The sequence below is a fragment of the Polypterus senegalus genome, chromosome 6, assembly GCF_016835505.1.
Source record: "Polypterus senegalus isolate Bchr_013 chromosome 6, ASM1683550v1, whole genome shotgun sequence".
In the NCBI taxonomy this organism is placed as follows: domain Eukaryota; kingdom Metazoa; phylum Chordata; class Cladistia; order Polypteriformes; family Polypteridae; genus Polypterus; species Polypterus senegalus.
Window position 1 is genome coordinate 114,742,174 of NC_053159.1, and position 13,175 is coordinate 114,755,348.

At 39.6% G+C, this 13,175-nt stretch overlaps 1 protein-coding gene across 6 annotated transcripts in view; it reads left to right on the forward strand.

Annotated features, from left to right (window-relative positions):
- ggnbp2 (gametogenetin binding protein 2) overlaps nt 1–2,044 on the forward strand; it is a 41,566-nt gene extending 39,522 nt beyond the window's left edge. For all 6 annotated transcript variants that reach the window (XM_039756831.1, XM_039756836.1, XM_039756832.1 and 3 more), the window contains exon 14: nt 1,379–2,044. In XM_039756831.1, coding sequence (XP_039612765.1) covers nt 1,379–1,585 — 207 coding nt within the window. In that variant the 3' untranslated portion in view covers nt 1,586–2,044. The remainder of the gene's footprint in view (nt 1–1,378) is intronic.
- The last annotated feature ends 11,131 nt before the right edge of the window (nt 2,045–13,175 follow it).

The following is a 13,175-nucleotide window of genomic DNA, read 5'->3' on the forward strand; positions in this document are numbered from 1 at the left end:
AACTGATACATCAATCCCCTGCACACCTCTGCTACATCACCTGCTAATGGGTTCTCCTACGAGGACAGTGCACTGTGTTTTGAGTTCTAATAAATGCCTGGATCCACCCAGATTCTTAACTTATTTAAGCAGTCCGTTTTGCTGTTTCCATTGGTGATAATGCAAAATTTATAAAATTGGATTTTCTGAATTTTTATTGAAATGTAGTAAGAATTGGTGTATGTTACACTAGAATAATTTAGTATGAGTATTGTTTTTTATCATCCTGCTTTTCCAGGATATATTTTCTGGATATATAAGTCATAGTTTACTAGTGAGCATGTAAGTAGGTCTTGCAATGAAGCAGATGCATCCTTTATCGTTCTGTGACATTTGCCCTGGTGTGTTCTCTGCTTGTCGTTTGTCATTTTTGGGATGTTATTAAGGGAGAAGAGAGTGTTGAGAGTTAAGATATAAGGCTATGAATTTCTGAATTTAAATAAGAGTTGGGGAAAAAAGACTACCTAATTAAACAGTGAGATCAGTTAAATGACTTGCTGATTGTTTAGTTACCTGTAATCATAGCTCTGAGCTTGAGAGCCACTAACCTATCAACCATGGACTGGGGCAGGGAGAATTTACTCCTCCTTGTCATCCAGGTCACTCTTATTTAAAAAAAAAAAAAAATGCATTTTCATATACCTGACTAAATAGAAGATGTCTGCTGAAGTACCTAAATTCACTTCTAGCCTTTGAAGGATTGACACAAACTGTAGTAATAAGAACCATGAGTTTTTAATGATAGTCTTAAAGCATTTCTATTAAAAAAAATACTAAAATCCTAAATTGAACAATGAATTATTTATATACATTTTTGGTGTACTATGATGTGAAATTTTGAGTGAATGAATAATGTATAAGTTTTTGCTAAAGATGACATTTACTAATTAGTTTTCCGTCTAAAGAATAAGTTTAAAACCAAGTGCATTTTGTTCTATTTACATGTGGCACAGTGCTTAGTAATGTCTCAAAGCTTCAGGGGCTTTGATTTGAATTTTAGTTCAGTTTTACCTTCTACTTCTCAAAGATAGATTTGTTAAGTTAAATGGTAGCTCACTGGGTATGTATTTGTGGGATATGACTGACTGCCTTTTATAATGAACCAGCACCACATAAAGTGTTGGTTTCCAGACTATGCATCCTGCACTGTGCTCCAGTTTTCCTTGATTCTAAAACTAAACTAAGTAGGTTTAATCAATGCTGCTAAGGTTTTATGCATGCAGTCCTTCAGAGTCTGAAGAGCATAGTTTTCAACCTCGTAGTTACTTTGCAGTCGCAGGTATTAAATAATTGGTGTGCATGGTCAAGATGCTATTAACCTTCCACACTTCTTTTTTAGGATGAATCAGAAGGCACCTCGGATGAAGAAAATTACTTAACACAAGATGAGATACAGTCATTTGTCGCAAACAATCAGTCATTTTACAGCAACAGAGATCAGTACCGACAGCACCTGAAAGAAAAGTTCAATACGTACTGCCGCTCAAATGAGCCCAGGAAACAAATTTGCAGTGGAGGCTGGTTCACCACAACTGGGGTTATCTAACAATACATTTTGCCCTACACATAATGACCACTGCGCCTTCTTGTTTCTGATTTCTTACATACTTGGATGTCTTTTTCCCCCTTTTTTTTTAATCGTTTGAATTATTTTTTACCCCACTGTCTACACTTTCCCACCTTTCTTTTATTTCTAGCATCTGATTTAAGCTGGTGGTGGAGAGCACACAAAATGATTTTTCCTAAGCTTGCAAACTGTTACATTTTAAAATATGTGACGGTCTGCCTTATTTTAAGCCATTGGAATTTTCCATTGTTTCTATGACTGTGACACTTAGCGATTAGTGCAAAACATTCTACAAATAAATGTGTACAGAAATAAAAATTATCTGAATATAAGATTTTACAAAGACATCCATTTATAAAATGAAATGTTTTGGATGTATTATGTTAAAGCGCAATGAGCAAAATTTACAAAATAAAGAATATTTATTAATATGCATCATATAGTGTTCCTTTTTTTTTATTCATCCTACTTTCGAATGTTCATTCTGAAACAAGGCCTAAACTTGAAAGTCTATGAGCCCATTTCAGAGAAGTGTAATTCATAGTGAGTCTGGGCATCATTAATCTTTTCTGAGTTTTCAGTGCTATACAAAAATGTCTCATGGTCTGGTGAGCTATGATATTATTAATGTTGAGTGGATGTACTATAGTTTTACTTAAAGTCTGAAGTAAACACTAAAGTACTGGGTGGTATCAAATACTGCAATACAGTTTTGTAATAAGTGGCAGACCCGTTGATGTGTTGAACTCAGAATTAAAGCAGGTCCTCAGCATGAGATAAGGTCCTTTTTAATTAGCCTAGTCAGTGAAACTCATCCTGAAAACAACTCTGACAATTCCACTGATAAAACTCTTGGGAGTAATACAAAAACAAGAAGTTTTTTTCCTATAATTAACTTTATTTTTATATATATATATATATAATATATACTGCTCAAAAGAATTAAAGGAACACTTTTTAATCCGAGTATAGCATCAAGTCAATGAAACTTCTGGGCTATTGATCTGGTCAGTTAAGTAGCAGAGGGGGTTGTTAATCAGTTTCAGCTGCTGTGGTGTTAATGAAATTAACAACAGATGCACTAGAGGGGCAACAATGAGATGACCCCCAAAACAGGAATGGTTTAACAGGTGGAGGCCACTGACATTTTTCCCTCCTCATCTTTTCTGACTGTTTCTTCACTAGTTTTGCATTTGGCTGCAGTCAGTGTCACTACTGGTAGCATGAGGCGATACCTGGACCTTACAGAGGTTGCACAGGTAGTCCAACTTCTCCAGGATGGCACATCAATACGTGTCATTGCCGGAAGGTTTGCTGTGTCTCCCTGCACAGTCTCAAGGGCATGGAGGAGATTCTAGGAGACAAGCAGTTACTCTAGGAGAGCTGGAGAGGGCCATAGAAGGTCCATAAAAAATCAGCAGGACCAGTATCTGCTCCTTTGGGCAAGGAGGAACAGGATGAGCACTGCCAGAGCCCTACAAAATGACCTCCAGCAGGCCACTGGTGTGAATGTCTCTGACCAAACAATCAGAAAGACTTCATGAGGGTTGCCTGAGGGCCCAAATGTCTACTGCGCCCTGTGCTCACTCCACAGCACCGGGAGCTCAATTGGCATTTGCCATAGAATACCAGAATTGGCAGGTCCACCACGGGCGTCCTGTGCTTTTCACAGATGAGAGCAGGTTCACCCTGAGTATATGTGAAAGACGTGAAAGGGTCAGGAGAAGCTGTGGAGAATATTATGCTGCCTGTAACATCGTTTAGCATGACTGGTTTGGTGGTTGGTCAGTGATGATCTTGGAGGCATATCCATGGAGCGACTCACAGACCTCTACAGGCTAGACAACGGCATCTTGACTGCCATTAGGTATCAGGATGAAATCCTTGGACCCATTGTCAGACCCTACGCTGGTGCAGTAGGTCCTGGTTTCCTCCTAATGCACGACAATGCCCGGCCTCATGTGGCAAGAGTATGCAGGCAGTACCTGAAGGATGAAGGAATTGAAACAATTGAATGGCCTTCACGATCCCCTGACTTAAACCCAATAGAACATCTGTGGGACATTATGTTTCGGTCCATTAGGCGCCAGGTTGCTCCTCAGACTGTACAACAGCTCAGGGATGCCCTCATACAGATCTGGGAGGAAATGCCACAAGACACCATCCGTCGTCTCATTAGGAGCATGCCCCGACGTTGTCAAGCATGCATACAAGCTCGTGGGGGCCACACAAGGTACTGAAAAGCATTTTGAGTAGCAGAAATTAAGTTTTTGAAAAAATGGACTAGCCTGCCACATCTTCATTTCACTCTGATTTTAGGGTGTCTACACAATTGAGCCCTCTGTAGGCAGAAAACTTTTATTTTCATTAAAAGACTTGGCATCCTTTTGTTCCTAAGACATTGCCCTGTCGTTATTTGTATAGATATCCAACTTCATATTGAGATCTGATGTATCTAATGTGTTTCTTTAAAGTGTTCCTTTAATTTTTGTGAGCAGTGTATGTATATATATATACACACACACACACACACACACATACAGTGTTACGGAAAGAATTCAGACCCCCTTCAATTTTTCACTGTTTGTTATATTGGAGCCATTTGCTAAAATCATTTAAATTAATTTTTTCCCTCATTAATGTACACACAGCACCCCATATTGACAGACAAAAAATAATTTTTGAAATTGTTGCAGATTTATTAAAAAAGAAAAACTGAAATATCACATGGTCCTAAGTATTCAGACCCTTTGCTCAGTATTTAGTAGAAGCACCCTTTTGAGCTAATACAGCCATGAGTCGTCTTGGGAAAGATGCAACAAGTTTTTCAAACCTGGATATGGGGATCCTCTGCCATTCCTCCTTGCAGATCCTCTCCAGTTCTGTCTGGTTGGATGGTAAACGTTGGTGGACAGCCATTTTTAGGTCTCTCCAGAGATGCTCAATTGGGTTTAAGTTAGGGCTCTGGCTGGGCCATTCAAGAACAGTCACAGAGTTGTTGTGAAGCTACTTCTTCGTTATTTTAGCTGTGCGCTTAGGGTCATTGTCTTGTTGGAAGGTAAACCTTCGGCCCAGTCTGAGGTCCTTGGCACTCTGGAGAAGGTTTTTGTCCAGGATATCCCTGTACTTGGCCACATTCATCTTTCCCTCCATTGCAACCAGTCGTCCTGTCCCTGTCCAAAAAGTTCTATCTTGGAGTTTGCGAAAAGACACCTGAAGGACTCTGAGATGGTGAGAAATAAGATTCTCTGGTCTGATGAGACCAAGATAGAACTTTTTGGCCTTAATTTTAAGCGGTATGTGTGGAGACAACCAGGCACTGCTCATCACTTGTCCAATACAGTCCCCACAGTGAAGCATGGCGGTGGCAGCATCATGCTGTGGGGGTGTTTTTCAGCTGCAGGGACAGGACGACTGGTAGAGAGATATATAGATATATATATCCACATGAACTTGAAATTCTGCATTTTCCATAATTTGAATTATTGCCAGTAAATAACAGTAAAAAAATGATTGACATTATTCGGTTTGGACCAAATTAAGCCATGCTGGCAGTATGTTGCTTGCCAGTCCTAGTGTGTCTGTCCACATAAGCTGTGGTTGTGATGAAGGCTTTTGGTTTCAGCAGACTTGGTATGAATCCTCTCATTGTCTGTATGGTGGTTGCATATTCTGTGTGTGTGTGTGATTTGGCTTTTCTGTGAAAACTCCTGAATTCCAAACAAATGCACATTCAATTGTCACCCTGTTGGCATTGCTTGTCTTTGTTTTGTTTATTCCCTTGATTCTTTTCTTCATAATTAACACCCTTTATCTGCAGTATTTTACAAAGTGTATTGGTGTGGATTCTTGCAGGAGAGCGATAGTGTGAAGTGGAGACATTTATTAAACAGACACAGAGGCATAGTGACAGGACTGGCAATTACCATGGGCTGCGGAGGGTGTCCATTTACATACTAATTGCAATGACAAATCTGCGGGAACCCCTACTGAAACATAGCAATGATGCAATCTAGACCCTGTGCCCCAGGGGGGCCTCATTCTGCATTGTAAGAGTGTTTTTGAGAAAAGGAAATATTTCAAAAATGTTAAAAGTAATCTGCACCATTCCTAAATCGGGGAAGAGGATTTATATGTCTGGAAGCAAAAATTGAATTGATTCAGTTTGTTTAGACGATTTGGCCATTTCTGTTTCTGCTTCAGTCTCTCCAGGCCCCACTGTAGTCCGTTCTCTGCCAAAATCGGCAGCATTAATTCAGCTACAAAGTGATTGGGACAGGAGTCTAAGAACTCAAATTTTAGTCCCTCATCCGTTCTCCCTCTTCCTATCACTGTTGTATCTGGGGAGAGAGGTTTTAAATCTTTAAAGCTGATTAAACCTTACTTCAGATCTGTCATGTCCCAGAAGAGGCTTGCAGCCTTAGCTTTAATTTCAACAGGACGCAGTGTTTGAGGGTCTTTGGGCCTGGTGGACACAGTGGCTGCAGTTGCTGTTGCCAAAGCCCACAGTGATTTTCAAAGTTATATTAATACATTTTAATTCTGTTATGCACACTTTTAAATGGTATTTTTAAGTATTAAAGTGTGCAATGTGTATTTAATGTTATTACCATGTGCACCATACATTTATTTACATTTTTACTTTTTTTAAGCTTGTTATTCAGTTATTGAATTTCTATTTTCTATACAAATGTATTTGTGGTCATTTATTATTTATAATTAAAAAAAGGCTTTGTGTTTATGAAATTCTCCCTGTTAATATTTTTCATTAGACTTTTTGTTAAAATAATGGTAAGTTTTTCCATGGTGAGACTCTGGAGAGAGTTAGTTGGAGGAATCCGCTCTGAATAGATGAAAATAAATGGCGCTGACATATAAGAAGAGCAACAGTGCCAGTCCAGATCAAGAAATGCACTTTGCATTGCCACCCAACAGTTCTAGGGGCTGGGGTTCAATTCCAGGCTTGTTCTCTCTGGAGTCTGCACATACTGCCCACATCCTCACTGATTTTCTCACAGTTTTCAGCTTTTTCCCTCCCACATTGCAAACACATTTGAATGGTGACTGACTTAGTCAAATGTGCTCTTGTTCTCTGCCAAGGAATCGCATTTTGTCTGGGGTTGGCTCCTTTCTTGTCCCTCTAGCTGCCACAATGAGCCCTGTATTTTTGTGATCCTGTAATGGAAAAGGTGTTGTTAAATTATTGAAGGTCTGGGACAGAGGAGTAGCCAGAAATTTATTTTTTTTTCGGGTTTCGGAAAGTACATGAGCCACAATTCTGTCTTTGATTAATCATATGGAACTACCATTAAATATATTTCCGAGTTTAAACCCAACCAGGCTCTATGCCTATGGTCTGAGCAGAAATTTTAAAGAGACTAGCTGTGCGACCCAAAGCTGACAAGATGAAATCTAAGTAATCAACATAGACCTGAACATTAACATTTGCGATGCACTATAATGCATGTAATAATATACATTGCATTTGTCATTTTCAGAAGATGGCATATAACCAACATTTGTAGTAATGAATTCTTTTCCTGTAAATGTCTGTAGTGCAATATTTGTTAAAATGACAAATGCAATGCATATGTCTTGGTTACATGAAAAGCAGCATTAATGTTTGCAATGCAATGCATATGTCTCAGCTATATGTAATTTTGTATGGGATTCGTAAAAGTAGTGTTAATGTTGTGATGTGCCATCTGTTGGAATGCTTGAAACACATCAACCAGATGGATACTCGTACAGACCCCCACAGACAAAACGTATCCTTTTATTAAGGTTGACAAATAGTGGTTAATCCTAGGATAAACTCTGCAGTATTGATAGATAGATATATAGATAGATACTTTATTAATCCCAAGTTCTATCTGAATCGACTTCCTCTCGTGGTATAGGTTATCATTTCTTCATTTACAATATTGTATCCAGTCTCAAAAATATATATATAACTAGCATGATATTAAAAGAGAAAAGGTAATAAGCGTGAATAAACTGAAAATACTTTCATCTGTGACTTTCAAGTTCAACCAGTGTCTCTAACGTGGCGCCAATTCAATGCAAGTGCTGCTGTTCATGTTAGCAACAGCCGTGCGCCATCTGCTGTCTTCATCAGTTTGAAGTGTGAAAACACCATACGAGGGCGAACTGGCCCGTGCCAATACTCAAGTAACGTCTGCTGTGCTCGCCTCTAACAGCTTCCTGCAGCACGAAAGCGGCCACCCTTGCGCAACCCTGTCATTAGGAGGGAAAGCGTGTAGCTTCTGTTGCTATGGCAGCCTGATCCTAACACGCACGCCCTCATTTTAAAGCGAGGGACCGGGAACTGTACCGGGCGGGAAAAATAACTGCAGCCTAGCTACAGATGTGAAATGGCGCGGGGTGCGCTCGATCCCGCGTAGTATATAAGAAGGCTTGCGGGTTCTGCGCTGTTCAGATGAAAGTCGCCTCAGGTCAACGGAGCACGAGGCGGCGAATAGGCCTACGGGAGACGCAGAACCGGCGAAGTCTTCCCTCAGAGTACAAGAAAATCCCACCCTGTAAAACAAAGCAGCAGAGGGCAGAAGAAGTAATTTAAGCTTTCACGTGGACACCGGAAACCACCAGTAAATAAATACATAAATAAATTACGCAAAGGTGGGGCTTACAACCAGGTAAGTGGACCTCGGAAGAGCTATGAAAGACAAGAGACAGGTATAAACTCCACTTTGCCTTACACGTACACACACAGAGTGACCGGTTAAATGCAACGTACATTCTGTGATAAAGACAAACAAACGTCCACAAGGCAGTCGCCTGAACCCCGTATCCCTTTTCTTAAATCCCATGTGAAGGTCTCCAGGAGTGGGTTGCTGTTAGAATCTGAGTAATCGTTAATCATGCCTTGCTTTTCTTTCCAGAAGAAAGAAGATGGGCAAAACATCGCATACGATTACATTCATCAACTGGTTGTCTTTAACATTAAAAAGAAACGTTCTTCAAGTAGCATTGTCTAGTTCTTTTTCTGAAAAATTATAAACAAACCCACAAAGTAAGGCCTATAGGCACATTCCTTGTAATTATACCCTTAAAAGTGTCAACGTGGTTTTTCAGAGCAATGCCATTGCCGAAGCATTTTTGGTACCCTAAAGACCCATCCACATGAAAGATCCAGAGCAAAACTAGTCTATTAGATCAGAAACAGCCTCCATAAATAAATGGTGATAGACCTGGAAACAGCAAAGGGTTCAGACTCTTACTGTATACAATAATAGGCTAATTTTATTTTATGTTGCCTATTGTACATTAATTTATTTATGTAGCACTTTTCCTGGCTAGTCGCTAAGTTAATTTTTTATGTTGCCTATTGTACATTAATTAATTTAATTAATTATTTTATGTACCACTTTTCCTGGCTACTCAAAGCCCTTTTGTAGACACCAGGGATCCACTTTAACCACCACCACCACCACTGTGCAGCACCTACCATGGGCAAGGCCATTGTGGGCAATTTAGCCAGGACATTGGGACACACCCCACTATTTTTGAAAGATGCACAGGGATCTCTTACGACTACAAAGAGTCAGGACCTTGAACTGTTAAGATCCACACACTAACTACAGTATAAGCAGGCCCTGACTGTCTCACCAGTTCCTCTTCCAGCAATTAAAGATGTCTGTTGTATTAACATATTAGGAACCTTTTCAAAGGCCAAGGAACCGATTTCATATGCAAAGAATGTTTCCCAAAGTGAAACTGTTCATTTGTCAAAGAAAGGTTTTGTGAGGAACAACACAACCCAGTAAAGTGCCATTACAGAACCTTTATTTTTAAAAGTTTATTAGAATATCCCATTCAGCCTAATAAGTTTTTATATCCCGTTCACCTAAATTGTCCAAAATAATATCTACTGGAGATGTAACGGTCCCTAAAGTTTTATTTTTTTATTATTTTTTTATTTTTTTCTCCAGCCGTCTGGAGTTTTTTTTTTGTTTTTTCTGTCCCCCCGGCCATTGGACCTTACTTATTCTATGTTAATTAATGTTAACTTATTTTGTTTTCTTATTGTGTGTTTTATTTTTCTATTCATTATTATGTAAAGCACTTTGAGCTACTGTGTGTATGAAAATGTGCTATATAAATAAATGTTGTTGTTGTTGTAAAGTTCTACTCTCCACCCCTCTACTTAGTATTTTATTCATTGTGTCAATAGTTAATATACTAAAGCAAGGTAATGCAACTTAAGCAAAGTTCCTAATAAGAACAAGAACTTTAATCACTACATTATTGAATTGTTACAGACCAGAATAAAGAAAATCGATAGAAAACATTAAAACATTGCTTATCTCAGTGGTGTCAAACTATGGTCCTGGAGGGCCGCAGTGGCTGCAGGTTTTCATTCTAACCATCTTCTTAATTAGTGACCTGTTTTTGCTGCTAATTAACTTCTTTTGCCTTAATTTTTATTAACTTGTCTCATTGCCCTTAGTTGTTTATTTTTCCTTAATTAGCAGAGAAACATTAATGAGACACAAAACAAGCTGCCACAAGACCAGTTAATTTGTGCCCATCATACAGTATCTGAAAATAAAGAAAGGTGACGGTCTCAGCAAGGTTGATCTCCCAGGTCTTAGAAAAAACAGAAAATCAACAGTTGTGGAAATGTCTACTGTGGCAGAATGAGAGCAACAACAAACCATGGAATTAAATAATGAGTTTAATTAACAGCAAGAATTGGCTTCTCATTAAAAAAAGTTTGGAGTGAATTTGGTTGGCATTGGAAGTCCCAATTTATCTGCTCAACTGCCATTTCTGTTTGGCTGTCATTTAATAAAGAAAAGAGTCAATTCAAAGGACTGAATCCTTACAAAGAGTGCTATTAAAATGAAGGGAAAATAAGTTAATTAGCAGTGAAAACTGGTCACTGATTAGGAAACGGGTTAGAATGAAAACCTGCAGCCACCGCGGCCCTCCAGGCCTAGAGTTTGACACCCGTGGCTTAGCTTATTGAGCAAAAGTAGCATAATACATATAGGTCTAGGCTAAAAAGGGCCAAAATAGCTCCTTAATAAAATGAATACCTTTTTCTGAATGGCTACATTCTTTATTTAAAACAGATGCCAGTTCATTTTGTTTTCTTAATTGGTGCCACCACAGGTCTTGCAATCCAGCGCCAACATGGGAACCAACTAATTCTTTTATTTATTGTCAGGGCTTTTGTTTAAGTTGTATTTATTTCTTTTTTGAATGTGATCCCATTGGCAAGGTGAGGTACACTTTATTTATTTCAGAAATATTTTTTTTTTACCTCTATGATAGTAATTTGTCAAGGCTCAGAGACAGCAAAGCAGCTCCAAACCAAGATGCTCTTTCCACTATGTTTTATGTTATTTTCTTCAAACATAGCCATTCACATTTCTTTTGATGGGTTCAACTGTTGTGTCATCTGTCCCCAGAACATTGTTACAGAAACATTGTGAAAACTCAACAAATGCAGGTTGTGATGGTCTGGGTTAACCCCACACTCCAAGGTCACTTCTGGGAGCCACTTGCACCCAGAACTTTCGCTAATGTATCTGAGGAAGGCCCAGGTAAATGAAGAGATGCACAGTCAGAAGTGGGTTGGTGCAAAGTGTTTGGCGCTTTTATTTAAAACAACAATCAAACAAAGTGTTCAAAGGTGTAGTGCTCCAGACCTTTAATAAATAATCCATAAAAACAAGGTGCCAAAAATGTTGATACTTCATCCATCCATTATCCAACCCACTATATCCTAACTACAGGGTCACGGGGTTCTACTAGAGGCAATCCCAGCCAACACAGGGCGCAAGGCAGGAAACAAACCCCGGGCAGGGCACACACACACACACACATACTAGGGACAATTTAGAATCACCAATGCCAATCACCTAACCTGCATGTCTTTGGACTGTGGGAGGAAACCGGAGTACCCGGAGGAAACCCACGCAGGGAGGACCAAGGTCTCCTAACCGCGAGGCAGCGGCGCTACCCACTGCGCCACCGTTTCGTCCATGTTGATACGAAAATGTCCTAATAAATAATTCCATTAAAGCAAGGTGGCAGAAAACAGTTGTGAAAACTCCATCCCAGGTGCCTTCTTCTAAAAACTTGAAGTCTTTTCCACTTACCCCAGATGGAATCCTGCAGCCAGAGGAGACGTCCTTCCACCAGCACAGCCAACATTTTAAATGAGCTTGGGCCCCTCCTGCTGTCACATGCTCCCCTTCAACATCAACCATGCGCTGTTCCTCTGGGCTGTGTACCCAGCTGCCTGCTTACTTTCTAATGCATGCTGCCATCTTCCGATCCTGCCATCTCTGTCATTCTTTCCTTTCACCTCCATCTCTTTTCTTTCCCTCTCTTTTTTCCTCTCCTGATTTTGACCTGCAAGCTCCCATTATAGAGCCAGCTGGATACAGGTGCTGTCCTCCTCCTGCTCTGAGGTGTGAATAAAGCACTTGGCTGACCCACTCACATTTGCATGTGAATGCATGATCAGCCAAGCACCCCAATCAACCTCGGAGCATCGCATACATGCTCACACCTGCCCCTGTACCTGCTTGGAGCCTGCATGCCCAGGGACTCCTGATTATTTATTAAAATTGTGCTTTGCCATGGACCTCTTATCACACAGATGATCAGATGCAGCCTTTGAATACTTGTGGAGTCCATTTTCTTGTTTTGATTTTTTGGTGCAGGTGTCCCTTCCAGGTGCTGATGCCCCTGCGCATTCAAACAAATTTTCCAAAAGGTTTATCTGTCCCTATGTTAAGAGCAGCATGTGAACGTGCTGGATAGCACCTGGCGTCATGTTTCCAGTGTCCTGAGCTCTAAGATAGTCACTGGCCTTTGATTCTTAGGTTAATTGGCCCCTCTGTAAGTGACTGTGGGTGTGTGGTTGGTTCTTGCAGTTGACTGAATCCCAGTCTAGGGCATTATCCTTTGTGCCCAGCGCTGCCTGGATAGACCCCACCACCATGAGGCCCTCAGTTGATTTACTTGGGGGTGAGACTGACAGGTTTTGCAGACAATTCTCAATAGGTCTCACTGTTGAAGGCAACAGGTAAGGTGAGACGCAGATTATTTATAATAATTCATGTGCCATACAAGAGGACATTAGCAATGTTAAAAATTCTTTTTTAGACATGTGTGCCATTTTTTTGCTTTTTAGAAATGCTGTGTAATAATTCCATATCTTGATTACACATTGAATCATTTTGTCAAAGATTATTGTATTGTAGATTATTTAATTTTCTGATTCAAGATGCTAAATCAGTACATAGTTGCTCGCAGGTTTTCTTAAAGTTACCGGTAATCTATATTTATTTAATGGGCCTCCCTTTGGCACATTTGGAACACTGTCATTTTACTGTAAAACATTTGCTGTTAATTTTATGTCAGGGATAATGTTTAAAAATGTGAAGCAATTATGCATTTAGCCTGAAAAAATTCTATATTTTTGTATAATTTTAAAGCATTTTCTCATAATGTTTTGAATTGGCACCAAAAAACAAAAAGGAGAGAGAAACTGTTAAAAATCCTTGGACAAACAGATTAAAATTAGAAA